At 39.4% G+C, this 23,336-nt stretch overlaps 1 protein-coding gene across 4 annotated transcripts in view; it reads right to left on the bottom strand.

The window, feature by feature from the left end:
* Positions 1 to 13,433: 13,433 nt before the first annotated feature.
* The window catches only part of USP22 (ubiquitin specific peptidase 22), a 243,091-nt gene continuing 233,188 nt past the window's right edge, over positions 13,434 to 23,336 (bottom strand). For all 4 annotated transcript variants that reach the window (XM_074208534.1, XM_074208531.1, XM_074208532.1 and 1 more), the window contains 5 exons: positions 22,166 to 22,292; positions 21,501 to 21,592; positions 19,827 to 19,889; positions 18,632 to 18,781; positions 13,434 to 14,084 (listed from right to left, as the gene is read on the bottom strand). In XM_074208534.1, coding sequence (XP_074064635.1) covers positions 14,042 to 14,084; positions 18,632 to 18,781; positions 19,827 to 19,889; positions 21,501 to 21,592; positions 22,166 to 22,292 — 475 coding nt within the window. In that variant the 3' untranslated portion in view covers positions 13,434 to 14,041. The remainder of the gene's footprint in view (positions 14,085 to 18,631; positions 18,782 to 19,826; positions 19,890 to 21,500; positions 21,593 to 22,165; positions 22,293 to 23,336) is intronic.

The raw sequence follows: 23,336 nt of genomic DNA, 5'->3' as shown, positions 1-23,336 counted from the left end.
AATCAGGACAACTGGAGAAGGTCCTGGATGAGAGGCAATCAGGATTAAGTGATTTGCCCAAGGTCACACTGCTGGTAAGAGTCAAATGCCTGAGGACTCCTGTCCTCCTGACTCTAAGGCCAGTGCTCTATCCACTGTGCCATCTTGAATCCTAGAACCCTCAACCTATTTAAGGGAGAATCGATTCTATAAGAATAGCTGGGTGGTGTAGGGGGTACAGTCCTAAGTTTAGAGTCAGGAAGACTAATCTTTCTTGAGTTCACATCTGTCTTCAGACATTTAATAGCTGTGAGAGTCTGAGCAAGTCACTTAACTCTTTTTGCCTCAGTTTCCTCATCTGTAAAAAGAATTGGAGAAGGAAATGGCAAACCACTCTGATATCTTTACCAAGAAAACCCTAAATGGGGTCACAAGGAGTCAGACATAACTGAAAAATGACTGAATAACTATCAGCTTTACAGAGCTTGGACAAGTGTCTGGCAAAGCTAACTGTCCCTGGCTATATTCATCCTTCTATGCACCTGTGATCTAGCTTCTGCCTCTAAGCTGGGATCCTGGGATTCTGCTAGAGATAATTCACGACATGCCATCTTTATGCCATGTTAAGGAGTGCACACCCTTCAGCCAGGCCCATTCCTTCCTACCCTACTCTAGTTCTGAAAATAGTAACCAAACTAACACTACCAAAACATTCTTCCTGGGCCACTACTCCCCTATATAGTATGTGCTGTCTTTCTCTATTAGAAGGTAATCCTTTGAGGACAGGCACCATCTTGTTGGTCCATTCCTTTAGGATGGTACCTGTTAAACACCTAGCTTAAAAAGATCAAGGTCTCCCACTGCATCCAGGGCCATTCTCTAGTGGCCCTGACTCCTATCTGGCCACTGGAGCCAGATGTCTCTGGGGGAGAAAGTAAGGCTGGTGACTTAGCACAGCCCCCCCCCCCCCAGAATCCAGTTCACTGGCATGTCATGGCACCCCCTCCCTGATGTTGTGGTCTTCTTCAGGAATGAAGGACAAACAACAACTCACCTCTTACCTGAATTATTGTGTAAGTTTCTTGTTCAATCTTCTGATCTCTCCTTTCTCCAGTCTATTTTTCACATCACTACCTAAATAATCTTTCTAATTGCATGAATCAACCTAGTCCAACCTACTCTTCTAGCTTGATCAAAAGCTATTCCCTTTCATGGAGCTGACATTCTGGTTAAATTATATTATTTGGCATTCTCCTAGTTCTTGTCTTTATCTTTGCTTTTGCTTGATGTCATTCCTTCAACTCCATCCCTGGCTGCTGAAATCTTTCCTTCAAGATCCAATTCAGTTACTATCTTTTCTAGAAAGACTTCCCTACCTTATTGCCAGTCTGGCATTTAGCAAGCTGTTTAATAGATCCTACTTATCTGTGTGATCTTCCATAGGGCTTCGTTTTCTACCTAATCCCCCCCCCATATAAAAGAGGGAGAAAAATACTAGCCTTATCTTCCTTACAAACTCACTGTAAGATAAAATATAGTTATAAAAACATTTGGAAGGGAGAAAAGTAAGCATGAGTTTAACCATTACACAGATGTTCAGGGTCTGCAAAACAAAGTCTAAATATACAGTCATCAAGATATACTGGCCAATTATTTCCTAATCTTTGTTATTTCTTTAAATACACACACACACACACACACACACACACACACACACACACACACACACCACAACAAAATATTATCAACTGACCGTCTACCTTCAAAGGCATACTCTACCATTTACAAAGCTAACCTAGTTAGTCTGGTCTTATCTGATAATGCCAGCAAGGTGTAACTTAAAAAAAAAACTATTTAAGGCAATGGGTTTAAGTGACTTGCCCAAGGTCACACAGCTAAGCAATTAAGTGATGGAGGCTGAATTTGAACTCAGGTCCTCCTGACTCCAGGCTGGTGCTCTATTCACCATGCCACCTAGCTGTCTGGTACAACTTAAATTTTTTTTCAATGTTTTAGCATTTATTTTTTCTTCTTCCTCCAATTCTTTATCTATTTATCTATCATTAAGCAAAACAAATCCACATATTTCCACATTGTGGGGATTAAGGGCAAGGCACTCTCACAATGTGGAAAATCCAAATAAAAATTTTTGGCCCTCTTGGAGAAGTCTGAATTTTTTCTTTTTTCTTTTATGGGTTGCTGTAAAATTTGGGCTGATATTATATAATACTACACATATATTTTATGCACTTCTGAGTTTCCAACTTTTCCTGTGTTGTCTACAGTTTCCATAAAACTCCCAAAAGATTTCCATTTATTTTCTTATTCCATCCCATGATGTATCAAAATCAGAATGGGGAAAATTGTGATGTGAAAGGAATAATTTGAAAGACCACATTATCCTCCTTTAGCATTCTCAATGAGGGAAGGAGAATACAAAAAACTTGTGGCTATAAGAAATTCCTTTCTGAGGTACATCTTTGGGTTTTTTTTATCCCTTTTATTATGCACATATTCCTGGGTAGCTATGGGAGGATGGTTGTCACTACACTGTATTTATGCCTTAGTGAGAATAAGTCTCACATCTTTTGCTGAAGTAGATTTTGTTAGCCTAAGAGATCTTGAATCCACAGCTCACTAGGAAAGGAATACAGAATGAGAATACTGGGTATCATTTCTTTTTTTTTTTTTTTTAAAAGTAAATGGGGTGAAGTGGCTTGCCCAAGGCCACACAGCTAGGTAATTATTAAGTGTCTGAGACTGGATTTGAAACCAGGTACTCCTGACTCCAAGGCCGGTGCTTTATCCACTACGCCACCTAGCTGCCCCTGGGTATCATTTCTAATAGGGGGAATCCTTAGGGGTTTTCAAACTAGGGTCATCAATTCGACCTGTGGAATCAAATCTTTCAAGCACAGAAAATATCTTCTATGAAAACCCCCTCTACTAATTTTGGATTCAATAGACAAATTCTAAAAAGTTACCTGGAAGAACACAAGAGTGTTAGGGACAATTTTAGAAAAGGGATTTTTCAGATTTTCCAGGATCCATGAACACCACTCTGACCCTCCCTATGTGTATCTATGCCTTACATCTCCTAGCACAGGGAGTGGGAACTGATGGTTTTCAGTGTGTTGAATATTTGAAATGTAAATTCTGCTGATTATTACTATTATTAATAAACATACTTTTCAAGTTCTAATAAGTCTAACTGGGCCCTGTGGACATTCTGTCCTACCCGTCTTCCTGGCTGCCAGTAACAATCTTTTTTTCTTTTTTTTGGTAACAAGCTTTTGAACAAGGGTTCGACTGATGGGTCTAAGATGGAATTCTAAGTTAAAATTACCTTTCAGGTTTGAAATCGTGAACTCTGGCTTTGTAAAACCAAGCTGTGTACTGCTGGGAAGAAGCAGAGGGTTTTTAGATGAAAAGCAGGCAAGAGAAGAACTCAATACATTCCTGTACATGGGCTCAGTTCTGAGAACACCACAAGCCAAGCTGTTTGCAGTTCAAAGGGGTCTTAGCTCTTGAATTAAATCAGCAGCTACTAATTGGTGGCAGTCTTCTGGGGTCAGAGATACCCAAGGGATGTTCACTTACGTGCGACATTTTAAGTCTCCCCCATGTTGTTTTCACCACTGAACACCTTCTGTCCTGCTTTGCAACTTGAAACCAGAAAAAAAAAAAAATCCAAGCTGTTTCCTCTGAAAACTCAAAAGGCCCCCAAGACCTATTTATAAAAGGCCTCAATTTCAGTTCAAACCATCCAACCCATCAATGCTTTGGGGTTAGTCTGACTTCTGGAGAAATTTTCCCTCCCTTTATGTCCCTGGTACTATCTCATGGGTTGTAGATCATAGTTTCCACAAGAACCCAACTGAGCTCAAAGAAAGTTCATTTCAGGAGGGTTTTAAAACAAGGCCAGGATGACTTCGGGAGGGGGGGGCAGAAAAAGAAAAAAGTCTACATTCCAAGAAATTCAAAGTAGAAAGCCTCCAAAAAATGCCAAAAAATTTATAGCAACATTTTCTGTAACAGCAAAGAACTGGAAACCAAATAGGGGCCCACTGATTAGGGAATGAATAATATTATTGCGCCACAAGATATGCTGAATGTGAATAGAGGAGTATGGAAAGACTTATATGAATTGATGCAAAGTGAGGTAACCATAGCAAGAAAACAAAGTACAAAATTGTAACAATGAAAATGGAACAAACTGAAAACTCACAATAGAATACGTAATTTTAATAGCAAGCTTGGACTCTAAGAAAAAATGAGAAAATATTTCTCTTCCTTCTGTCTTTTCAGAGGTAATGAACTAGTTTCGGAACACTGTATATAATAATAATAAAATGTTGTCAGGCAAGGCTGATGAGTTGATTGATCTTGGTGAATTACTCTCCCCTTTGTTATTCTTCATTACAGGGGAAGAGAGAGAATACATCTGGAATTAAGTGAAATAAAACAAATCAAAAATCTTTTAGATATCCTTATTTCTGAAGCTGTGCTTCCTCTGGGACTTAAAACAGTAAGTTTTTTGAAGCTGATTAAAATTATACTTTTAAGGACCCATGATTTCATCTGTGTGGGTCTACATAATGTAGTTCACAAATGTTTATCAATATCTTCCAATAGAATATAAGGGGCTTACCTTTTTTTTCCTCTGTGTCCCCAATGGAAACAGGGTGGAAATAGTAGGTATTTAAAAAATGCTCATTTAGTTGAATTGGATTGCAGTGGAATCCTCTCTGCCAAGGTGAGATTGATCCTTAGATGACAGAGAGAGATGAAATCTGTAGCCCTAGGAAAATTGGGTGTAACTGCATGGGTAAAGTCTGTTTAGGAAATGCAATCTACAGTGGTTGCAGGGAGGATTCAGTCACTCCAGACATGTCTGAGAGATTTTGAAAGGTCTTTGCCAGCTCTATAGTGATATGATTCTAAATGTACTGTAGCCAATTTCCTTGGCAGATTCAAATGATTACTCTAAAAAAAAACAAATCTAGTGTCTTGACCCTGAGGTTCATCTATGGGATTTAATCTCAAATTCACTTTTTGCTTTAGAAGCATTAACCTTGAATTGGCATCCTGCCAAACTGGCTACTTCTAAGGGGGCGGAGAAAGTGAATGTTGGGTGGCCAGGAATCTACTTTATCTAGCAACCATACAAATAGCCACTGCCCAGGGGCAAAAAGTTAACCATAAACCAAAGCTAAATGTAAACATTTATATGAGGTGGATAACAAAGAAAGTCAATTCCATTCCATTTCGAACTTAATTATATAAGTTTATATATATATATGTGTGTGTGTGTGTGTGTGTGTGTGTGTGTGTATATATGGAGAGACAGAGAATAACTAGAAGTTAAAGAATTAAATATGCTCTTCTTCATATCAAATCGAATAATAGGTTCAGTAGGGCAGGCTCTTTGACATAACCCCTGAGCACTTTCACATATACAGAAGGCATTTGTTCTTTAACAGCAATCTGAAGCAAGCAGAGCAGGTGTTTTTTCCCATTTATAACAGGTGAAGAAACTGAGTCTTGCAGCATCCTTTTCTCAATTCTTAATTGGATTCCTTATTTGATTTACATTCCCATCTGATCTCCCTAATGACCAAAGGAATACATTTGAGACCCAGTGGACCAGTGAGAGGAACAGTTTGTGGCAGTGTTAACACAGCAATAGCAAGTGAATCTCACAAACATCAACTTGGTGTATGTGTATGGTTTAGCCAATTGTGCTGGATTTGAGTCGGGAAGACCTGGGTTCAAATACTGCCTCTAATACTTACCAGTTGTGTGATTTTGGGCAAACTACTTACTCTTTCTAAAGAGATTGGACTTGATGACCTCAAAAGTCATCTCTAGCTCTTTATCTAAGAACCTTCAGAAACAATTTGCAAACTGCTTATATGTGCAAATTAGTTCTAGTGAACTGAGTGGCCAGGTACAAAAAAATTGGGAAACATCTCTCTTAGGATCAGCTATGTTTAGCATTATAAAGATCCTCAGAGGCCATTTTCACCATATTTCCCGTATCCACAATGGAAAGTCTGTTCTGTTAGTTGGATAGGCCAGATGGTTTAAAGGACTAATGTCCTTCTACATTATAGAAACCTGGGGCCCAGACAGGTGACAAGTGTAGGGAAGCAGGGCAGGGATTTGACATTCTCAGACTCCATATCCATCACTTATTCCATACATCAAACACTAGCTAATTTTGATGTATCCTCCTAAATGCTCTATAACCTGGCTTCTGATCTCATCACTCAAAGGAAACAGCTCTCCAAAGTTAACAAAGAACTTTTAATTGCCCAATCTGATGGTCTTTCCTTAACTATCTTTCTTGACTTCTGCTACATGTCACTGTTGGCCATATCCTCCTCCTGGATACTCTCTTTGGTTTATATAACATTGTACTCCCATTGTTTTGCCCACTATTTGGATCTCTTTCTCATGGTCATCATCCATATCACACTCCCTCATCAGTTCCCCATGAGCTTGTCTTGCATCACTAATTGCCTATTGGATGTCCCAAAGACATTTCAAACTCAGCATTGTTCCAAAACTGTACTCTTCTTTGTTCAAAACCATCCCTCTTCCAAATATTCCTTTGCCAATGGTAGCACCATTCTTCCAACTTCATAATCTCTTAAATTCTGGACTGCTCATCTAAGCAGTTCCCAAATCTTGAAGTTTTTAATCTCTACAGAATTCCTTGTATTTGATCCTCCTACTTACAGTCACTGCTTTTCTGCAGAACATCATGACTTTGCATCTAAGTACTTCAGTAGCCTAACTAGCTTAACTGCCTGGAATCTCCCTACCTTACTTCATTGTCTCACAATTTCTAAAACGATTTTTCTAAAACACCTATCTGACCATGACACTCCTCTACCAAATACTCTAGCGGCTGATACCATTACAGCTAATGGAGAAGTCTTGAATGCTGTGGATAAGCTCACTTACTTGGCAGTGTACTTTCCAGGGAGGTACACATTGATAATGAGGCTGACATATACATTGTCAGAGTTAGCTCAGTATTTGGGAGGCTCCAAAAGAAAGCAGGCTAGAGAAGAGGTATTAGACTACTACCAAATCGAAGGTCTACAGAGTCATTGTACTGACCTCATTGTGAAACCTGGACAGCCTACAAGTGCCTGCCAGGAAATCGAATCACTTCCATTTAAATTGTCTTGGGAAAATTCTTAAGAACTCCTGGCAGAATAAGAAAATAAGAGGTCCTTTATCCAGCTAAACTGTCAAACATTCAAATGTTACTAAAGAGAGCGTAACTATGATGGGCTGGCCATGATGTTTAAATGCCAGGCATAAGCTTGCCAAAAAGACTATTTTATGGAAAACTCACACAGGGCAAGAACTCACTGTAGCATCAGAAGAAACAATAGGCAACCTAAGGGTCCCTCTTAAGAACTGTGGAACTAATTGTGCAGCATGGGAGACACTGGCACAGGATCATCCAGCATGATGTGCCCTCATGAGTGGGGGCTGTGCTCTATAAGCAGGGTAGAAATGAGGCAGCTCAAAGGAAACGTGAGATATGTAAGTTTAGAGTGACCACCCCAGATGCCCACATAAGCTATCTGTGCCCGACCTGTGCTGGAGCATTCCAAACTTGTATTGGTCTGATGAGCCAGTCAGACCCACTGAAACTTGTTTTTAACATAGTGACATCATTTTGGTCTTCTTCAATAACCAAGGACAAGAACCAGCCAACCAACTCTAGTGGTTCCCATATTGCTTCTAGGATCAAATATAACGAATACTGTTTTCAAATTCTTCAGAACTTAATCCCAATCTGTCTTTCCAGACTCATTGTATTATCACTTCTACATTCTATTATTTAGCCAAACTGGTCATATCACTGTTTCTATATGACACTTCATCTCCCATTTCCTCCCTTTTCACCTTCTTCCCCTCCTCCTAAGAGGCAGCTCAAAGGGAGACTTTTCTGATCCCCCCCCCCCCCAGTTGCTAGGGTCTTCTCTTTTTATCTTTGTATTTGTTCCAATCACTTCCCCTATTTTTGCAATTTGGGAAGGCAGAGAACAAGTCTATACTCCCCTTTTCAATTTAACAGTCTTGTCATATTTTTGAAAGCATATAACATTATTCTTCCAGGTCTTCCCTTTGGATATCCTGGATGTTCAGTTATTTTAAATTTTGAATTCTGAACATTGTCTTATGTCTATCCTCATTGTTCTTCAACATTTGCTTTCGAGTAATTTATGTCAATGAATAGACTATGGCTAAGGACAGACTTAGATATTCCATGGCATTGGAACATCAGCACCTGCTTGAAAAAACAGCTATGATTGAACCATGTTCTTATTAGAAATGGAATATGAAAAAGACAGAGCAACATAGACCTTAACATTCAATAGGAAACAGAACAAAGAAACCTTTTAAAAAGAAAAATACCTTTAAGAAGCAACACTGAATTCCACCCCAATTAAAAAAAAAGCACCTAGGAAATTTGCCTGTTTTACAATTTGCAACCTTCACAATCATTCCTTTGATCCTTATAAAATTTCAAGACAGGCATGGAACAGAGTATTGTTCCTGTTCAGTAGATGAGGAAACTGAAGTCCAGTGTCAGAACTTAGACTAGAACTCAATTCTAACTCATTTGATGTTATATGCATAGTATGAAAAAAACCTTAATTTATTGAAATTTAGTAGTTTTGATGTCCTCCCCCCACCCCAGTCCTCAAAGTTGCAACTTAATTACTTTTCCTGATCCAGAAAATGTTTGCTGATTATATTGGTGGGAAGCAGCAATGCAAAGAATTTGTTTACAAACCAAACCATGGCACAGATAATCTGCAAGCTGAAAACACCTTCAGAAATCAGTGATCACTGGAGTCAAATTTACTTTGACTGGCTAATGCCCCCACCCCCCTCAAAAGACTGATTTGGGCAAGTGTAGATCTAGCTCACATGGAGGTATCCTTTTGCTAGAGCAGGAAATCTAACCTATTTTGTGTCATGGATTTTTCCAGGTAATACCTATGGACTCCTCATAATGTTTTCAAATAATTGAGGGAAGTGCCAAATTTCAGTTTGAAATGAGTAAAAATAAAAATGTCACCCCCCCCCCCCCAGGAATTGGCCCTCTTGAAATCTCCACTGCTCTAATCCAGTAAATCTTTCCTCATCTTCTGAGGACATCAAGAACTCCGATGCAGGTCTTTAATTGAGGGAAGTCTCAGAATGTTAGATACAGGCATTTTATAGCTATGGAAATTGAGGCCCAGAGAAGTGAATTGCTCCAAGTCACATAGCTATAGAGATAGGTTAAGAATCTATTCAATTCCTTCAATAGGGGATATCACAGCTCCCTTACACTTGCATCAATGGGGTTGATTTTGTACTCATTTCATCTGATCCTTACAACAATCCAAAGAGGTTACTTGTTCAGGCTCATCAGGCTAAAATTAGATAATTCTGACCTCCTAAATCCTGGTCTGGTAGTCTTTCCAAAATGTAAACCTATAAAAATATACTTGTAGTCAAAATTTCTCATTATTACCTACCTGAAGACCTAATTTTGAGCATCCACAGTCCCAATTCTGCCCTAAGACTGCTTTCTGGTTGAAAAATATAACAATCAGTAGGAATGAAGGGAATCTACTCACTAGCTATCAAAAGATCGGAGGATTTCTATGGATTCAACAGAACCTGTCTGCTCATTCAGAGGTGGGGGAAAGAGGTAAGGAAACTACACCTTTTCCCTGGTCAATAGGAAATGAAAAGATAGAGCTCTGATGTGTTCTTCCGGGCAGAGAGGCAGAGCTCCCAGATAGGGAGCAAATAGGGAAAAAAACATGCCTTTTGCAACTTGACAAAATGGGGGGAGAAGTCAGAGAAGAACAAATCTCCACTAATGTGAAACTGAAGTTCTCATCCATCCATCCATCCATCCATCCATCCATCCATCCATCCATCCATCCATCCATCCATCCAGGGACCACTTGCCCTCTAGCCAGCTCTGCTCTGGTTGCCAAGATAACAAGAGAAGAGTAGCTGTGCACCTGCAAACACCCAGACACACATCCTGGGCCACTGTCCATTCTCCACAGCCACCCTCTTTCTGGCACTTAGGTGCTCAACAAGGGGAGAAAGTAGCCATGTCCCAGAATAGAATGTAGGCTTTATTATGGGAATCTGAAGGACTACAAGCCATCAGGGCAGGAATTGAGGAGCTCCTCAAATGAAATGATAGGCAATGGAAGGTGTAAACATCTTAGTAATAAAATTCCCACCTCCCCCACCCAAGGGAATTTCATTCAAACAGTTTTCTTTCAAAGAAAGTGAACAAAACCGTTACCTGAATTTTCAAAAGAACAGTCTTTGTACAATGAAAAGAGCACCCACCCACCCACCCACACACACCAAATCTCAATACAATAGCACTCTGGAAAGTTAGAACAAGTGCATCAATATACACCAGTACACAGTTGTAGCTGCTGCAAGGGATGATCCACTGACAGCCCACCAAAGAGACCAATCCCAGACCAACCATGGAATTTAAATTACCAATCTTCTGCCCTAAAGAAACCAGATCAGCATGGGACAAGTTAACCATTTTATGCAGTTGGGTCAATTCTCTGGGCAACTGCCCAATTTTTCTTTCTGCCACCCCCTTGCCACAGCTGCCTCAAGTCACACAGTTCAGACATCTGAAAGGAAAAAATAATCCGCTTTTTTTTCTTCAGTGAATGGTTGAAACGATGGCAAGAATAGTTCCAGAAATACACAAGTCTTGACAATCTATTTTTCTCGGGGTGCCACAAGATGATCAGATACCTGGTGGTATGATGCACTTTGCAGAAGTCTGAACACATACAGAGGGGTGCAGTTATCAGGAGGTAGGGAAACAGTCCTTCCACTTTGACAGCTGGCTTGGGACCTAAGAGGAGGAAGCTCCCAACACTGCAGTAGGTGTATTTGATTTCGGTTAGTTTTATCCTTCTAAAGGTGAATTCAAGTCAGCACAATAAAGACAGATTCTACTGCCAGGGCACAGGCAAAGGCATTGACAGCTGCAGCAGGAGTTGGAGGCCTTGGAGCTCTTCCACTTTTATCAGGCCCAGGAAGGCAGCTTCACCGGTGCACTGTCATATCCCACTGCCTAATGTCACAAAGGTTACAGAGGAGGGATTTTCAGCAGCAGCAGAAATAGAGGTAGGTAGTTACGGATGCTTCAGCAAAAACTGAAAACTTTTCAATCCATCTATCAAAGTGCTTGCAAGGCCAATGTCAAGAGCAGGTGACAATCCAACAAGGAAGATTAATCTGGATCCAAAAAACATTTTTTTTAATCAATGTCTTAAAAAAAATATCAGTGCAGATCCACTGGCTCTCATCAACTCTTCCTTACATTTTGAGTGCAGCTGATGTTCCTTCTGCCTGAACACATGGAAAGGAGGAAAGAAGGAACAGAGCAGGCGAGGAAGGTAGATGAAGCAAAGGGTGGCATAATTGGGCAAGGTAAAGAGGGGAGACTAGAGGATTGGCCACCTCTTTCACACACTCTGGCTACTTGGGAGTTGCAATTACTGAGCGGCACAAGCATGATACCCAGTTTAAAAACAAAATATGAAAGCAAAACCCCAAAAAAGTCAGAAAAGTACATATAGCAAATAAATGAATTTTCCTTGCCTTGCATGCAGAGGCTTCAGTATTAGCCACAAGAGGGAGGGCTTCCAACAAAACCATACAAGGATCAGAGCTGCATTCCTCAGCACTAGCTGGAGAATGAGCAAAGCCAATCCTTCACTGCAGACCTGTTGAATTATTAAGTAAAAGGCAGCAATGAGGGTAAAAAAAGAAAAGGGGGGGAGGGGAGAAGATGCCCTTAAAAGCATTACATCACAAATATCTGAAACTCAGTCTGATGGGGATGTTAGTTAGAATCGGTGATCGTCCATGGCAGGCAGGTAGGATCCAGGCAGGAGGCAAGAGAAATCGGGTTGGGTCAGTGTTAAAAATCTGCTGCTTATCACTAAAGCAGCTTGCCAGTCGGTCTCACCCTGCGGCTGCCATTTGTATTAGTGGATAACTGTTGTGTCAAGTGTCTTCTAGCTTCTTGGACCTTCAGCCGCTGTTATTAAAGAACTACTTAAGTAGTGAATTGTTCTATTCAGCTCCAAGGTTGCAAGCCTGACTGTTTGGAGGTAGACTAGGATTCCCAGTATTGAATGCAGCTTGAGGGGATGTTCATTTTAGAAACTGAACATTTAAGACAATTTCCCCCTCCCCCAATCACTAGGATGTAAACGTAGGAGTTTCACAAAAAACAGATAAATGCATTCCAGGCCTGGGCTTGAACAGGTAGGTACATGCAAGCTACCTGGATCACAATTTTCAATTTTTTTCATTTAGCCTGACTGCCAAACTACCTTCTTTTCCATTCTTTTCACTCTCCCTGAAAGTCATAGATTTCCAACGTAAGGAAAACTATGTACATAGAGGCACATAACCTATTAGATGCAGTCCAGATTCAGAACTCTGGCTTATACGCTATGACAGAACAGAACTGTAAATATTTGGGGGAGGGCAAAGCCAAATTAGTTCTTTGCTCTGTACTCTAAAGAGGCACAAGGTGAATAATATCTTTATGCCTCACGGACTGCAATTAGGTCTATGGCACTGCCTCCTGGGAAACATACAGCATGAAGAGCTACAGCCAGCGTCTAGACAGGCAAATGGACCACTCTTAAGAGTAAAAAAAGGGCAGAGGGTGAAGATGAGAAATGCATTTGTGACAAAATAGAATTGAACCAGCAGCTAAGCAGTGACAGGGTGGGGCTCAAAATGAGTGAGCAGGAGGAAAGAGGCAGATAAAACACAGCACAAACAAGGAAGATGCCTGGTTTACTTAACAGCTGGGTGTGATGAGGAAGCTCAACAGAGGCAAGAACTATTCGTCCATACTGCACCCTCCAGGCATCACCAGCAGACAGATGGCATCTCCTCCAAGCTCAGGTTTCTAAAATACTGCATATCTTAAGGGGGGGGGTGGAGAGGGAGTGGAAGAAGGGGAGGGGGGGAAAGTAACAAAAATAGCAACTCTTAGAAATCAAGACTTGGTCACAAGTTTAAAAAGGAAAACAGGAAAAGGAACCAAAGATTAATTTTATAGCACAAACATGCCAATTCTTTCATCTTGCTGATAATGGTATTTGTGAAATTCACTGCCTTGAAAAAGAGAATAAAAGGAAAAAATAAGAAAACACCAAATTTTTAGAAAACAAAACCAAAAAGAGGGCTCAGAGTAGGATCTGTGCTGATGCTTTGGCAAACAGTCCAGGGCAGGTCACCTGGGGAGCAGACATGCTTGGAAACTCGGGTCAGTACCGAGGCTTCTGTTCCACAAGCCGGGGTTTTCCTTTATGATTGATTGTTGAAAAAACAGAGCCTAATAGTTTGATACTGTATTTATTTAATAACTAAAATTCACAAATAAAAAGATACTTGCAAAGTCCTTTTTTTGTTGTGTCATCCCTGTCTCCTCCACTTTACTGCTTTCAGACCCATATGTATTAAAAAAAAAATGGGTTTGGATTTTTTAAGCCTTTTTTCCCCCCAAACTTATAACTGTTATGATTGGTCAGTTGGAGCTGAAGCACCAATGGAGAAGATGCTTTATGGAGATGAGGGTATATCCCCGCCTTCCCACCTTTTTTTTTAAAGGAACATCGGAGATGTACCAGTGTCAGAACTCCTCTGCTCCCATTTCCCCCACCCAGAACATTTCCTTTTATTTTGTTTTCCTCTTTTATGAGACTGACTTGAGCCTCTTCCCCCTCCCCCCCTTTCTGTCCATTCAAGACCATGTGGACGTCGGACATTGTTCATCCCTTCCTCCAATAGGCCCATGTGCGGTAATCCAGTAGGTCCTTGTACGCAGCTCGGTGCTTGGTGTTGCTTATTGTTGTCATATGGGCTTATTTATTTCATTTCAGGTAGGTCTGCGTCTTTTCAGAAGGCTTGCTTAATTCCTTTCACTTTTCTGGAGAGCTGTTGGATAAGGCTACTCATACTCCAGGAATTGTTTGTGATAGAACAGTAAGTACCTGGGGAGAAAGAAAGAGTCAATTTTATCCACTGGCTCTTTAAAAACCAACAACCAAAAATCACTTAAAAACCCCCAAGCTGTTCTGAGAAAGAGTCATGATTCTAGAGAGTATTTGCTATGCCCAAGATAATCAGGTATCAAAATGTCACTTGTTTTAGTGCTGACTATAGACCTAGATACTGCCAGAATTTTAGCCACTGTCCTTTAAGCCCCTTTGTCTCAGATTGTTTTTTAAAAAATATTTATTTTTAATATTCATTTAAAATGTTCTGTCCAAGAGTTGGATATAGCCCTAGGTTTTTTCATATGTACCTGTAAATATTAGTTAACCAGTTTCTTCATACTTGAACTACTATATGTATGGAAGAAGAAAAGATGTAATGATGCAAAAATTTTCACCCATATACAGAATCAACTTGTAATGTTAATTATGATAAAGAGTTGGTAGAAACTCACTATTTTCTTTAAACTCTACTAAGCATAAAAGGGGAAAATGGGAACAAATTATTCTTAAAAGACCAAGTACTTTGCATGCAAAGTCTTCAACTTACGTGAGATTATTCCATGCTAAAAATCAAATGATTTTCCCACATCATTAAACAGAAAAAGGTAAGATTAGAGTTGGGTTTAGGTAACTCATTCTTGAGGGAGGAAAAAGTTAATGACATTTTGGAAATCACATAAAAATTTATTGAAAAGTTTGTTTGGTTCCTGAGTTTCCTATAATTTTCCCAAAGGCAGTAATGAATGTGCCCAAGGTCACAAAAATAATGATGCAAGATTTGAATTGATGTCTGTTGAACTCCCAAGTTCAGTACTCTTATCTGTTCTGCTACATTGAAGAGCATAATACTGAGGCTAAAGATAAAATAAAAGGTCAGGCATAGGTCACCAAAAAGCATGGCAAAGTGAGAGCAGCTTTAGGGTTAGGATCAAACAGTTTCCCAGTGCAGCCCCCCCCCAAGTGCCTGCTGGAAAATTGTTGGTTTTTGACTTTGATGTTGTCATAGTGAACAAAACAAATTTTCTGAAACATCTCTTCATGGGAAATACAGGTAGTAATGGTAACGGTGGGAAAAGATATTGAAACAACTTCTCTGGTGGACTTATGATAAAGAACGCAACTCATCCCAGAGACAGAGCCATTGGAATCTAAACACAGAATGAAGTACACTTTTTTTTTGGGGGGGGGTTATGTTTACTCTAACAACAAGATTATTGTAATGATATAAAATAAATAAACCAAAGTCACCAAATAAAAAAGAAACATCTCCATTCCACAATCAAATATTAAAATGGAAATGGTATCCTATTATCAAAATACCTTCCTCAAGGTAGTAATAGAACTATCACCACCTGAGGAGGTCTCTATTTGGTTCTAAGCATAAAGTATAGTCTTAACTCTTCTGCTCCTTTTTTGTCCTGGGCTGGAGATGGGGGGGGGGGGTGAACCTCACCCCCCACCTCCCATCAGTTCCACAGCCCTCACTTCCAGCTTTCAGCACTCATTCTGTTCAGGCCTCTCTGATCTCTACCCATTCCATTACCACCTTTTCATTCCCTCAACAGGTCTGGGTTCACTGGGCCTTTTTCCCTTGTCTCCTGTGACACTTCTCTCTTCAAGGACTACATGTTACTCCACACCCCCCCCAGGCTAACTTAAAAAATTATTCTTAAATACTATTTTTATCACACCACTCCTCTGACTCAAAAAATCCACAATGAATTTACTGTCTTTGTTTATCTTCAAAGTCTTCTACTGACTTACTGCTCCCTAAACTAACAAACTTAATCTTATTCTTCCACAACTCAAGACTATTCCAGTCCAGCAAATCTGCTTAAGGCCCAATTATTACGACTTGCTCTTTCCTTTGATGGTCATCCATTTCTCTTGAAACTCCCTCTGCCACTTTCTACTAATCTATGTTCTTTCCCTCCTTTAATATTGAAGTTTCCTTCAGGCTTCTGCCGTCAAGCTTCTTTTAGTACAGATGCACTCAGGAATGTTTCTAGACTCTCTTGGAGGCAGTACAGGGCAGGAAATACAGAACCATTCTCAAAGCCAGGAAGATGTGGATTCAATTCTACCCCTTCCACACACTGAAGGAGTGACCCAAATCACTTAGCCTTTCAGTGTCCTTGGGAACTCTCAAAGACTAAGTCAGAGATAAGGTGCTACCCTACAATGGTAGAGGGAATGTCATCATCTAGCAATAATCCAGACTAAATGAAATTTAGTCCATTCTTTTTTCCCTAACCCTGACTTTTAATATGCTTTCATCTTTTCCTGTTTTTATGTATAGATAGATGGATATTATTTAACTTCAACTGATTTTCATAAGTAGTACCATCTTTTTTTTTTGATCTTCCTTCTCAATCTTTAGAGTAGCAAATTTCAGCTAATAAAAATGAAATATTAAAGAAGTAAATGTAAATTCCTATTCTTTAGTAAAGCAAACCAATCAACCAACTCTGTAAAGCACAGGTTGCAGACTGTAGTTCATAGGAGAAAGACCTGGGGGTTTTGTTGTCTTCTAGGCTCTACTAACAATGTGACTCAGGAAACGAACAAAAACCTCAAGTAAGTTGGATAGTGGAATCCCAAGAGACATTAGCACAAACAATGCATCCAGAACAAAACACTACCCTGTTTTCTTCCAGGGCCACCTCTGAGGAAGAACATGTGATAAGGAGGAAGGCAAGGAAGACCAGGTAGAGGAACTGGCTTGATATAAAAAAGGATGGGGGTGAGGGAGGAGGAATGGCTTGACTGTTATTCCTCAACTAGACAGCATGCCAAAGGGAGGACAGATCAAAATTTGCTTTGCTTAGACCTTATAGGCAGAACTAGGGAAAAAGGCATGAAGTCACATTAAAGAAGATTCTGGCTTTAATATAAGAAATGAATCATAAGAACTATCCCAAACCAGAAGGGGCTCTGTCAAGAGGTAGCAAAGTATCCAGAAGCTGTTTAATTTGAGTAGAAGTTGAATGATTTTATCATGAACATTGGTAGTGGAATTTCTGGGTCTGACTGGATGACCATTAAGGGACAATCCAACCTGGGACATTCTAGGATTGACATGGAATACTCAGCATACAGGGGGTGGTTAATAGATGGTGACTATTTATCCACCTTCCTGGTCAGTTTTTTGGTCTGTCAAGAACTTTAATTTGAAAAATCACTAGTGAAGTAAGTGCAGAGAAACAAAATATGCAGCACCAGCTCAGGATTCTTGTGAATCCCTCCCATATTTAAAATATGCTCCATGTGGTAATTAAAAGCAGGGAACCAAGGTCCAGTATGGCATTGATAATGATGATGATGTTGTTCCTTCATTCTTTTTTTTTTTTTGCAAGACAATGGGGTTAAGTGGTTTGCCCAAGGCCACACAGCTAGGTAATTATTGTCTGCCACCAGATTTGAACTCAGGTACTCCTGACTCTAGGGCTGGTGCTATATTCTCACTGTGCCACCTAGCCACCCCTGTCCTTCTTTCTTGAAGAAGACCATGACATCAAGAGAGGTGATACCATGCCAAGCAAGTGAGCTGGAGTTGAGTTAGGGGGAAGGTCATCACCAGACTCACTTTTTTCCTCTGGAGTCATCTGGAGTTGGCTCTGGATACAAGGTAATCAGAATTAAATGACTTGCCCAAGGTTCCACAGCTAGTAAGTGTCAAGTGACTGAGGTCAAATTTGAACTCAGATCCTCCTGACTCCAGGGAATTGACAATAAGCCCAGGATAACCATCTGAATCCTGTGCATCAAGTTAAAAAAGGATGATTAAGATTATTTGCTTGGATAAAGTCAAGCAAGATTATTTGCTTTGGACAAAGCAAAAAGTAGGGCTTCAGATACAAAGGTTAGTTTGTTAGGGAAGGGGCTTGCAAGGGAATTTTCTAATTGTATTCACATTTTCACTTTCAAACACATTTGCTGTAGGTAAGTAGAGGGAGTCTTAAGACTATAAGCAAACATGAAAAATTTAGGATTCCCAGCACAGACTCAGCCCCAGGGAAGTTAGCTGATTTGCCAAGGTCACCATTAACACAGAGCTCTTCTTACAAAATCCCATGGTCTTCCCAAAGATGAATCAGGTAAGAGACTGGATGCTATGCTACAGTGCTAAATGCATTTGCATTTGAAGAAATAAAAATTCAGCCCACAAGTACTTCTCAGGATTTGGTTCTGTTTTATTTAGTAAAGATCTCTCTTATTTGAGAAAAATTACTTTATGTGCAGCTAGATAGTGACTTCTGAACTACACTGTATATGGTACCATATACTCAGGCAATCTATATTGTCTGGTATTTCAGTCATTTTCTGGTCTCATGCCACATGAGATATTTCTTCTGTCATCAGAGATATCTCAAGGGGTAATCTCTACATAATGGTCTTTATTACTTTAGGAACCAAAAGGTTAACATTCTTTAATATGGATAAAATGTGAAGTTGTTTTTAGATACAGAAGAACACAAAGGGGAAAAAAAAACAATTATCATGTTTTTTGCCATTCCCCCAACCCTTCTGTCCTGACATACCCTTCACTGTCTAAAACATCCTTAATGCTAGCCTTAGTGATGATGGCATCATCACATTTGAACCACTGGTCCTTGTGTTGCCGAATGAAGCTGGTATAGTGCCCGCTCTCCAAGGTTCCTTGGTGATTAACTACTGCAAACAAGGAATACCTGGTGGGGAGAGAAACAAAATGTAATTAACTCAGATTCAGTATCAATAGAAACCCTAAAATTTTGGGGGCAATTATAGGTCTGGTTTGTAAAACAAAAAAACAAAAAAACAAAAAAACAACACAACCCTGCACATAAATAGTTTATCATATGTTCCTATAAATATTTAAAACCACATGAATTACAAGTGGCAGGCAGAAAGCCATGGTGAAGCAGCACAAAGATAAATAGACCCAGGCTTGGAGCCACTTACTTGCTGCCTAAGGCCAACTATTTAGCTGTATTTTGCATTCACAGCAAAGCGACTGGCTTTACCTGCCTTGTGAAATAAAAATTAATAGTAGTAGTAATAATAGTATAACCTCTTTTTTTTCCCCCTCATGGGATTCAAAATGCTTCCTCATTCATTTTCACAATACCTATAGGAGGATAAAGGGAGTCAAATAGTGAATCTTAGGAATTAGAATTCTAATCAGGTTAAAAAAATTCTAATGTCAACGTTGAAAAAGGAATTTGGAATTTTCATTCACTGCCCTCTTGTCTACTACTACCATCAGAGTACAAGGAGAGATGCAGAACACTGAGTTTTAGAGCTAGAAGTGACATTTAAACAGTGGCCATCTCTAGTAATGACTTCAAATAAGTGTTCATGGTTATTAGCAAGTCAATGGGTTAGTGATCAAAAGCAAAGCAATAGTTAAAACAAGCTCAGAGAAGGACCTGAGCTACTACAATATGACCAGGAATTCATTTCAGCAGAGCTGAGAACAACCACATCACCCTCCTCCCTCTAATAAAAATAGTGAATTCTGGTCTGGGTAGAGATGGATTCCCTTTGTCCAGAATACTAGAGGCAGCTTAGTATCATGATCAAGTCAAGTTCTCTTGTCAGAGGTACCCTTTTTCCCAAAGGTATTTAAACTAAGTATTCAGTGTCTCTCCCTGGTATTATCTTTGACCAATGGCCATCGATTTATTGTCAGCCTAATTAATAAAGTAAATATTAATTACCCAGGGAAAAAACCCAGTGGATTCTGTCACTTACTTATTATCATTGTTTAGACTATCCGTTGGTTGCTGGTACTGTCCATTCATTCTGCTCTCTTTACTGTAATACAATGTACAGAAATTAAGTTTTACTTAAAGTAACAGCTTCCTGGATTGTATAAATATTATCAATAATTGGTTATTAGCTAGTAGGGGCCCAGTCTTCTGGGTACAAACTTACCTCAGAGCTGGGACAAGTAAATGCTGCTGTGTTTATAACTGTGTGTGTGTGTGTGTGTGTGTGTGTGTGTGTGTGTGTGTGTGTGTGAGAGAGAGAGAGAGAGAGAGAGAGAGAGAGAGAGAGAGAGAGAGAGAGTTTTATCATGCTTCCTCCCCTACAAAAATAGTCTCCTGGAATAAAAGCAACTGTCAAATTAAGTTTTGCATTGGAGCCACTCCTCCAAAGAGAGAACAGATTTCAACTGAGTAAAGACTGTCAGTCTTTTTTTTTTAATTATTACTAATTACTCCTGGGGAAGAGTCAGGCAATTTGGGATTCAGAGCTTGAATAGGTATAGTCCACTGCTCTGAAGTGATACTCCCCTAAAAAAATGAATGAATGGTTTTCTAGTCATGAATTTGTTTGCTCTGAAGCAGAAAGACAATGCTGATAAACTTTATGGAAGGTCTTCTGTATTCAGTAGTCAGACAGAATGGACCATCAGATGTTGGGAGCTTCAATAAGTCAGAAATAAACCAATATTCCTAACTTAGAAGAGATTTGTGATTATCTTCTGAAGAATAAATCTCAAATGGCCTCTGGTAAATAATGTGGAAAAAAAAAGGAAAAATGAAGCTATAATATAAATTGTGTTTTTGAACTTTGAGAGTCTGTTCACTTTATATTTCTGGTTTAACCTCTGATTTTTTGAAGGGCTGATAGATTAGACCCCAAGTTTAGTCTGTAATGAATGGTGCATCGATTGTCTGAGAACTAGCCCAAGTCAGGCCAGAGAGGTTCCGTCCCTCAAGGTTAACTGCTCTACATTAAAGAAGTAACCGTGATTTGCACTGGTGGAAACCTGCCTGCCCCACCCCCAACAATGAAATAAATGCTTTTAAAATATGTCCAATTAAGGGCTGTTCAGAGAAATAAATTGTTGGTTGGTTCTTGTTCTTCATTATCCAAAAAGAGCAAAATGACATCATTATGTTAAAAACAAGTTATAGGGGGCTGATTAGATTACTATGAGCTCAGAATGCTCTATCAGAGGTCAGGCACAAGTTGTTCATGTGAACACTTAGGGTGGGTTCTCTAAACTCTACTCAGAGAAGCAAATACTAAGGGGTTGAAAACGGTTCAAAAACAAGTTTTTGGGGCGGCTAGGTGGCACAGTAGATAGAGCACTGGCCCTGGAGTCAGAAGTACCTGAGTTCAAATGCGGCCTCAGACACTTAATAATTACCTAGCGGTGTGGCCTTGGGCAAGCCACTTAACCCCACTGCCTTGCAAAAACAAACAAAAAAAACCTAAAAAGAAAAGAAAAACAAACAAACAAACAAAACAAGTTTTTCTCTTTTTTAAATAGGCTTAGATCCTATCATCATTACAACAAAGGGGTACTATTCTGTGTCATAAGTGTTATGAAAAAAAGAATCCCTCTTACTTAGCCTAACATTCAGAACAATGCCACAGCTAAGGAGAGTCTAGGATTTCTAAGTACTCTCATACCTGGAGGCCATAAACGGAGTCATGTCCAGCTCCAAGGGGAAGGAGACATACGTAGTGATCTTTCGCCTCAGTTTGGCTGAGTGTTCAAACCGCTACAGATATAAAGGAGGAGGAACAAAGACTTTTTCAGACAGTCTACAACAGCATTGTGGATCAGTCATTTATACTCAGTGAATCTCAGTTTCCCAATCTGTAAAATGGGACTAACATTAATTACTTACTTAATAAAATCATGGTGTAGAAAAGTGTCCCAGAAATTGGAATGTAAATATTGTATTTATTGTAAGGTTTTTTTTGTTTTTGTAACTGTTTATTGTTCAGATGAGATTACTTATTTACTCTTAAAAGATTCCTTCCCTCTTTCAGCTGAAGGCAAATGCTCACTTAAATGGCGCTTCTATTTAAAGAGGAGCTCACAAAGTTTACGTTCTAGTCACATGCCTAGTTAATTATTCTTTGTTTGCATTATCATAAAATTTCTCTCAGCAAAAGACATGAAATTAATGAATATGCTTATCACCTTTGATTTCGATTTCTATAGCAACCCTTACCTCACATGCTCACTCATTATTAAACTATATTCTCAGTAATGGATCCTAGGAAAAAGGGGAAAATCTACTCCATGGCAAAATTGGGTCTAGTCAACATTTGTTTGGCAAACTTACTTTGAGATGAAAACAGGCCACAATGGGTAATTTCTTCATAGTGAGTTGTTTGGTGGATTCCTGGTAGCTATGGCAACCACTACATTTGATTTTGGCACTGCTTCCTAAGTGCTCTGGCCTTGTAAACCTGGGGGGGGGGGGTGTGCACAAGAAGAAAGGATAAAGAACAAAGCAAGTTATTTGTTACTACTTTTCAAGGGACAACTCAAATGTCACCTTCTCCACCTAGCTCCCTTAGCTAGAAATAATAGTCATTTTCTGTGAATTATATTAGTACTCTTAAAATACCCAATATCTCAGACCCACCTTCCATAAGGCTACTATGAATATGACTCTGTATTTACACTGTTAATAGAATTTAACTAAACCTTCGTTTACATCATTATTCAATGTCTAAATAATGAAATTAGCTATCCAATATCTTATTGTGTTCTTATGGCATAAAACGGTAGGCAATTAAGGATATACCAATATAGTTATTTGCATACATGTTTCATCTCTCCTATTAAATTTAAAGCTGTCTGAAGGCTTGAAATTGGTCTTGTTTACTTCTGTACCCAATATAGTGCCTCACACTGAGTAGACACACTATAAATATTTATTGAACTGAATCGATACATTTTACGGGGGGGGGAAGATGCATTTATTTTCTTCTTTCAATGCCCTCCATCCCTTTTCCTTAAAGTATAAGAGAACAGATAATGAAATATATTTCCTGTCCTCCTTAGAAGGGAAAGTTGGGAAAGGTTTCCTATTGGAAGTAGAATTCTAGCTGGAAGTCCTAGGTTTGGCCTTCTCCAATCTATCTTTCATATGGCTGCCAAATAATATTTCTAATGCAAAGTTCTCACCATGCCACAGCTTTATACTCAAAAGCCTTTAGGAACTCTTTACTACTGAAGAAGAAAAAAGCTAAAAAAAAAACAAAACAACTCCTTAAGGCCTTCCACAACCTGAGTCCAACATTTCTAGTCTTTTTTTTTCCCTACTGTGCTCCTTTCAATACTATATTTTAGCTAAACAGGACTAATGAGTCATTTCCCAAACTCATTGCACTTTCCCCTGCCTCTATGCTTAAATACATTTCTTCTTTCTCTTAATCTTCCTTCAAGTTAGAACTAAGGTGCCATCTCTTCTCTCAAGGCTTTACTGGTCCATTTTAATTTTCTTG

This window comes from Macrotis lagotis, chromosome X (assembly GCF_037893015.1).
Source record: "Macrotis lagotis isolate mMagLag1 chromosome X, bilby.v1.9.chrom.fasta, whole genome shotgun sequence".
NCBI lineage: Eukaryota > Metazoa > Chordata > Mammalia > Peramelemorphia > Peramelidae > Macrotis > Macrotis lagotis.
This window is presented reverse-complemented; position numbering and strand designations above follow the sequence as displayed.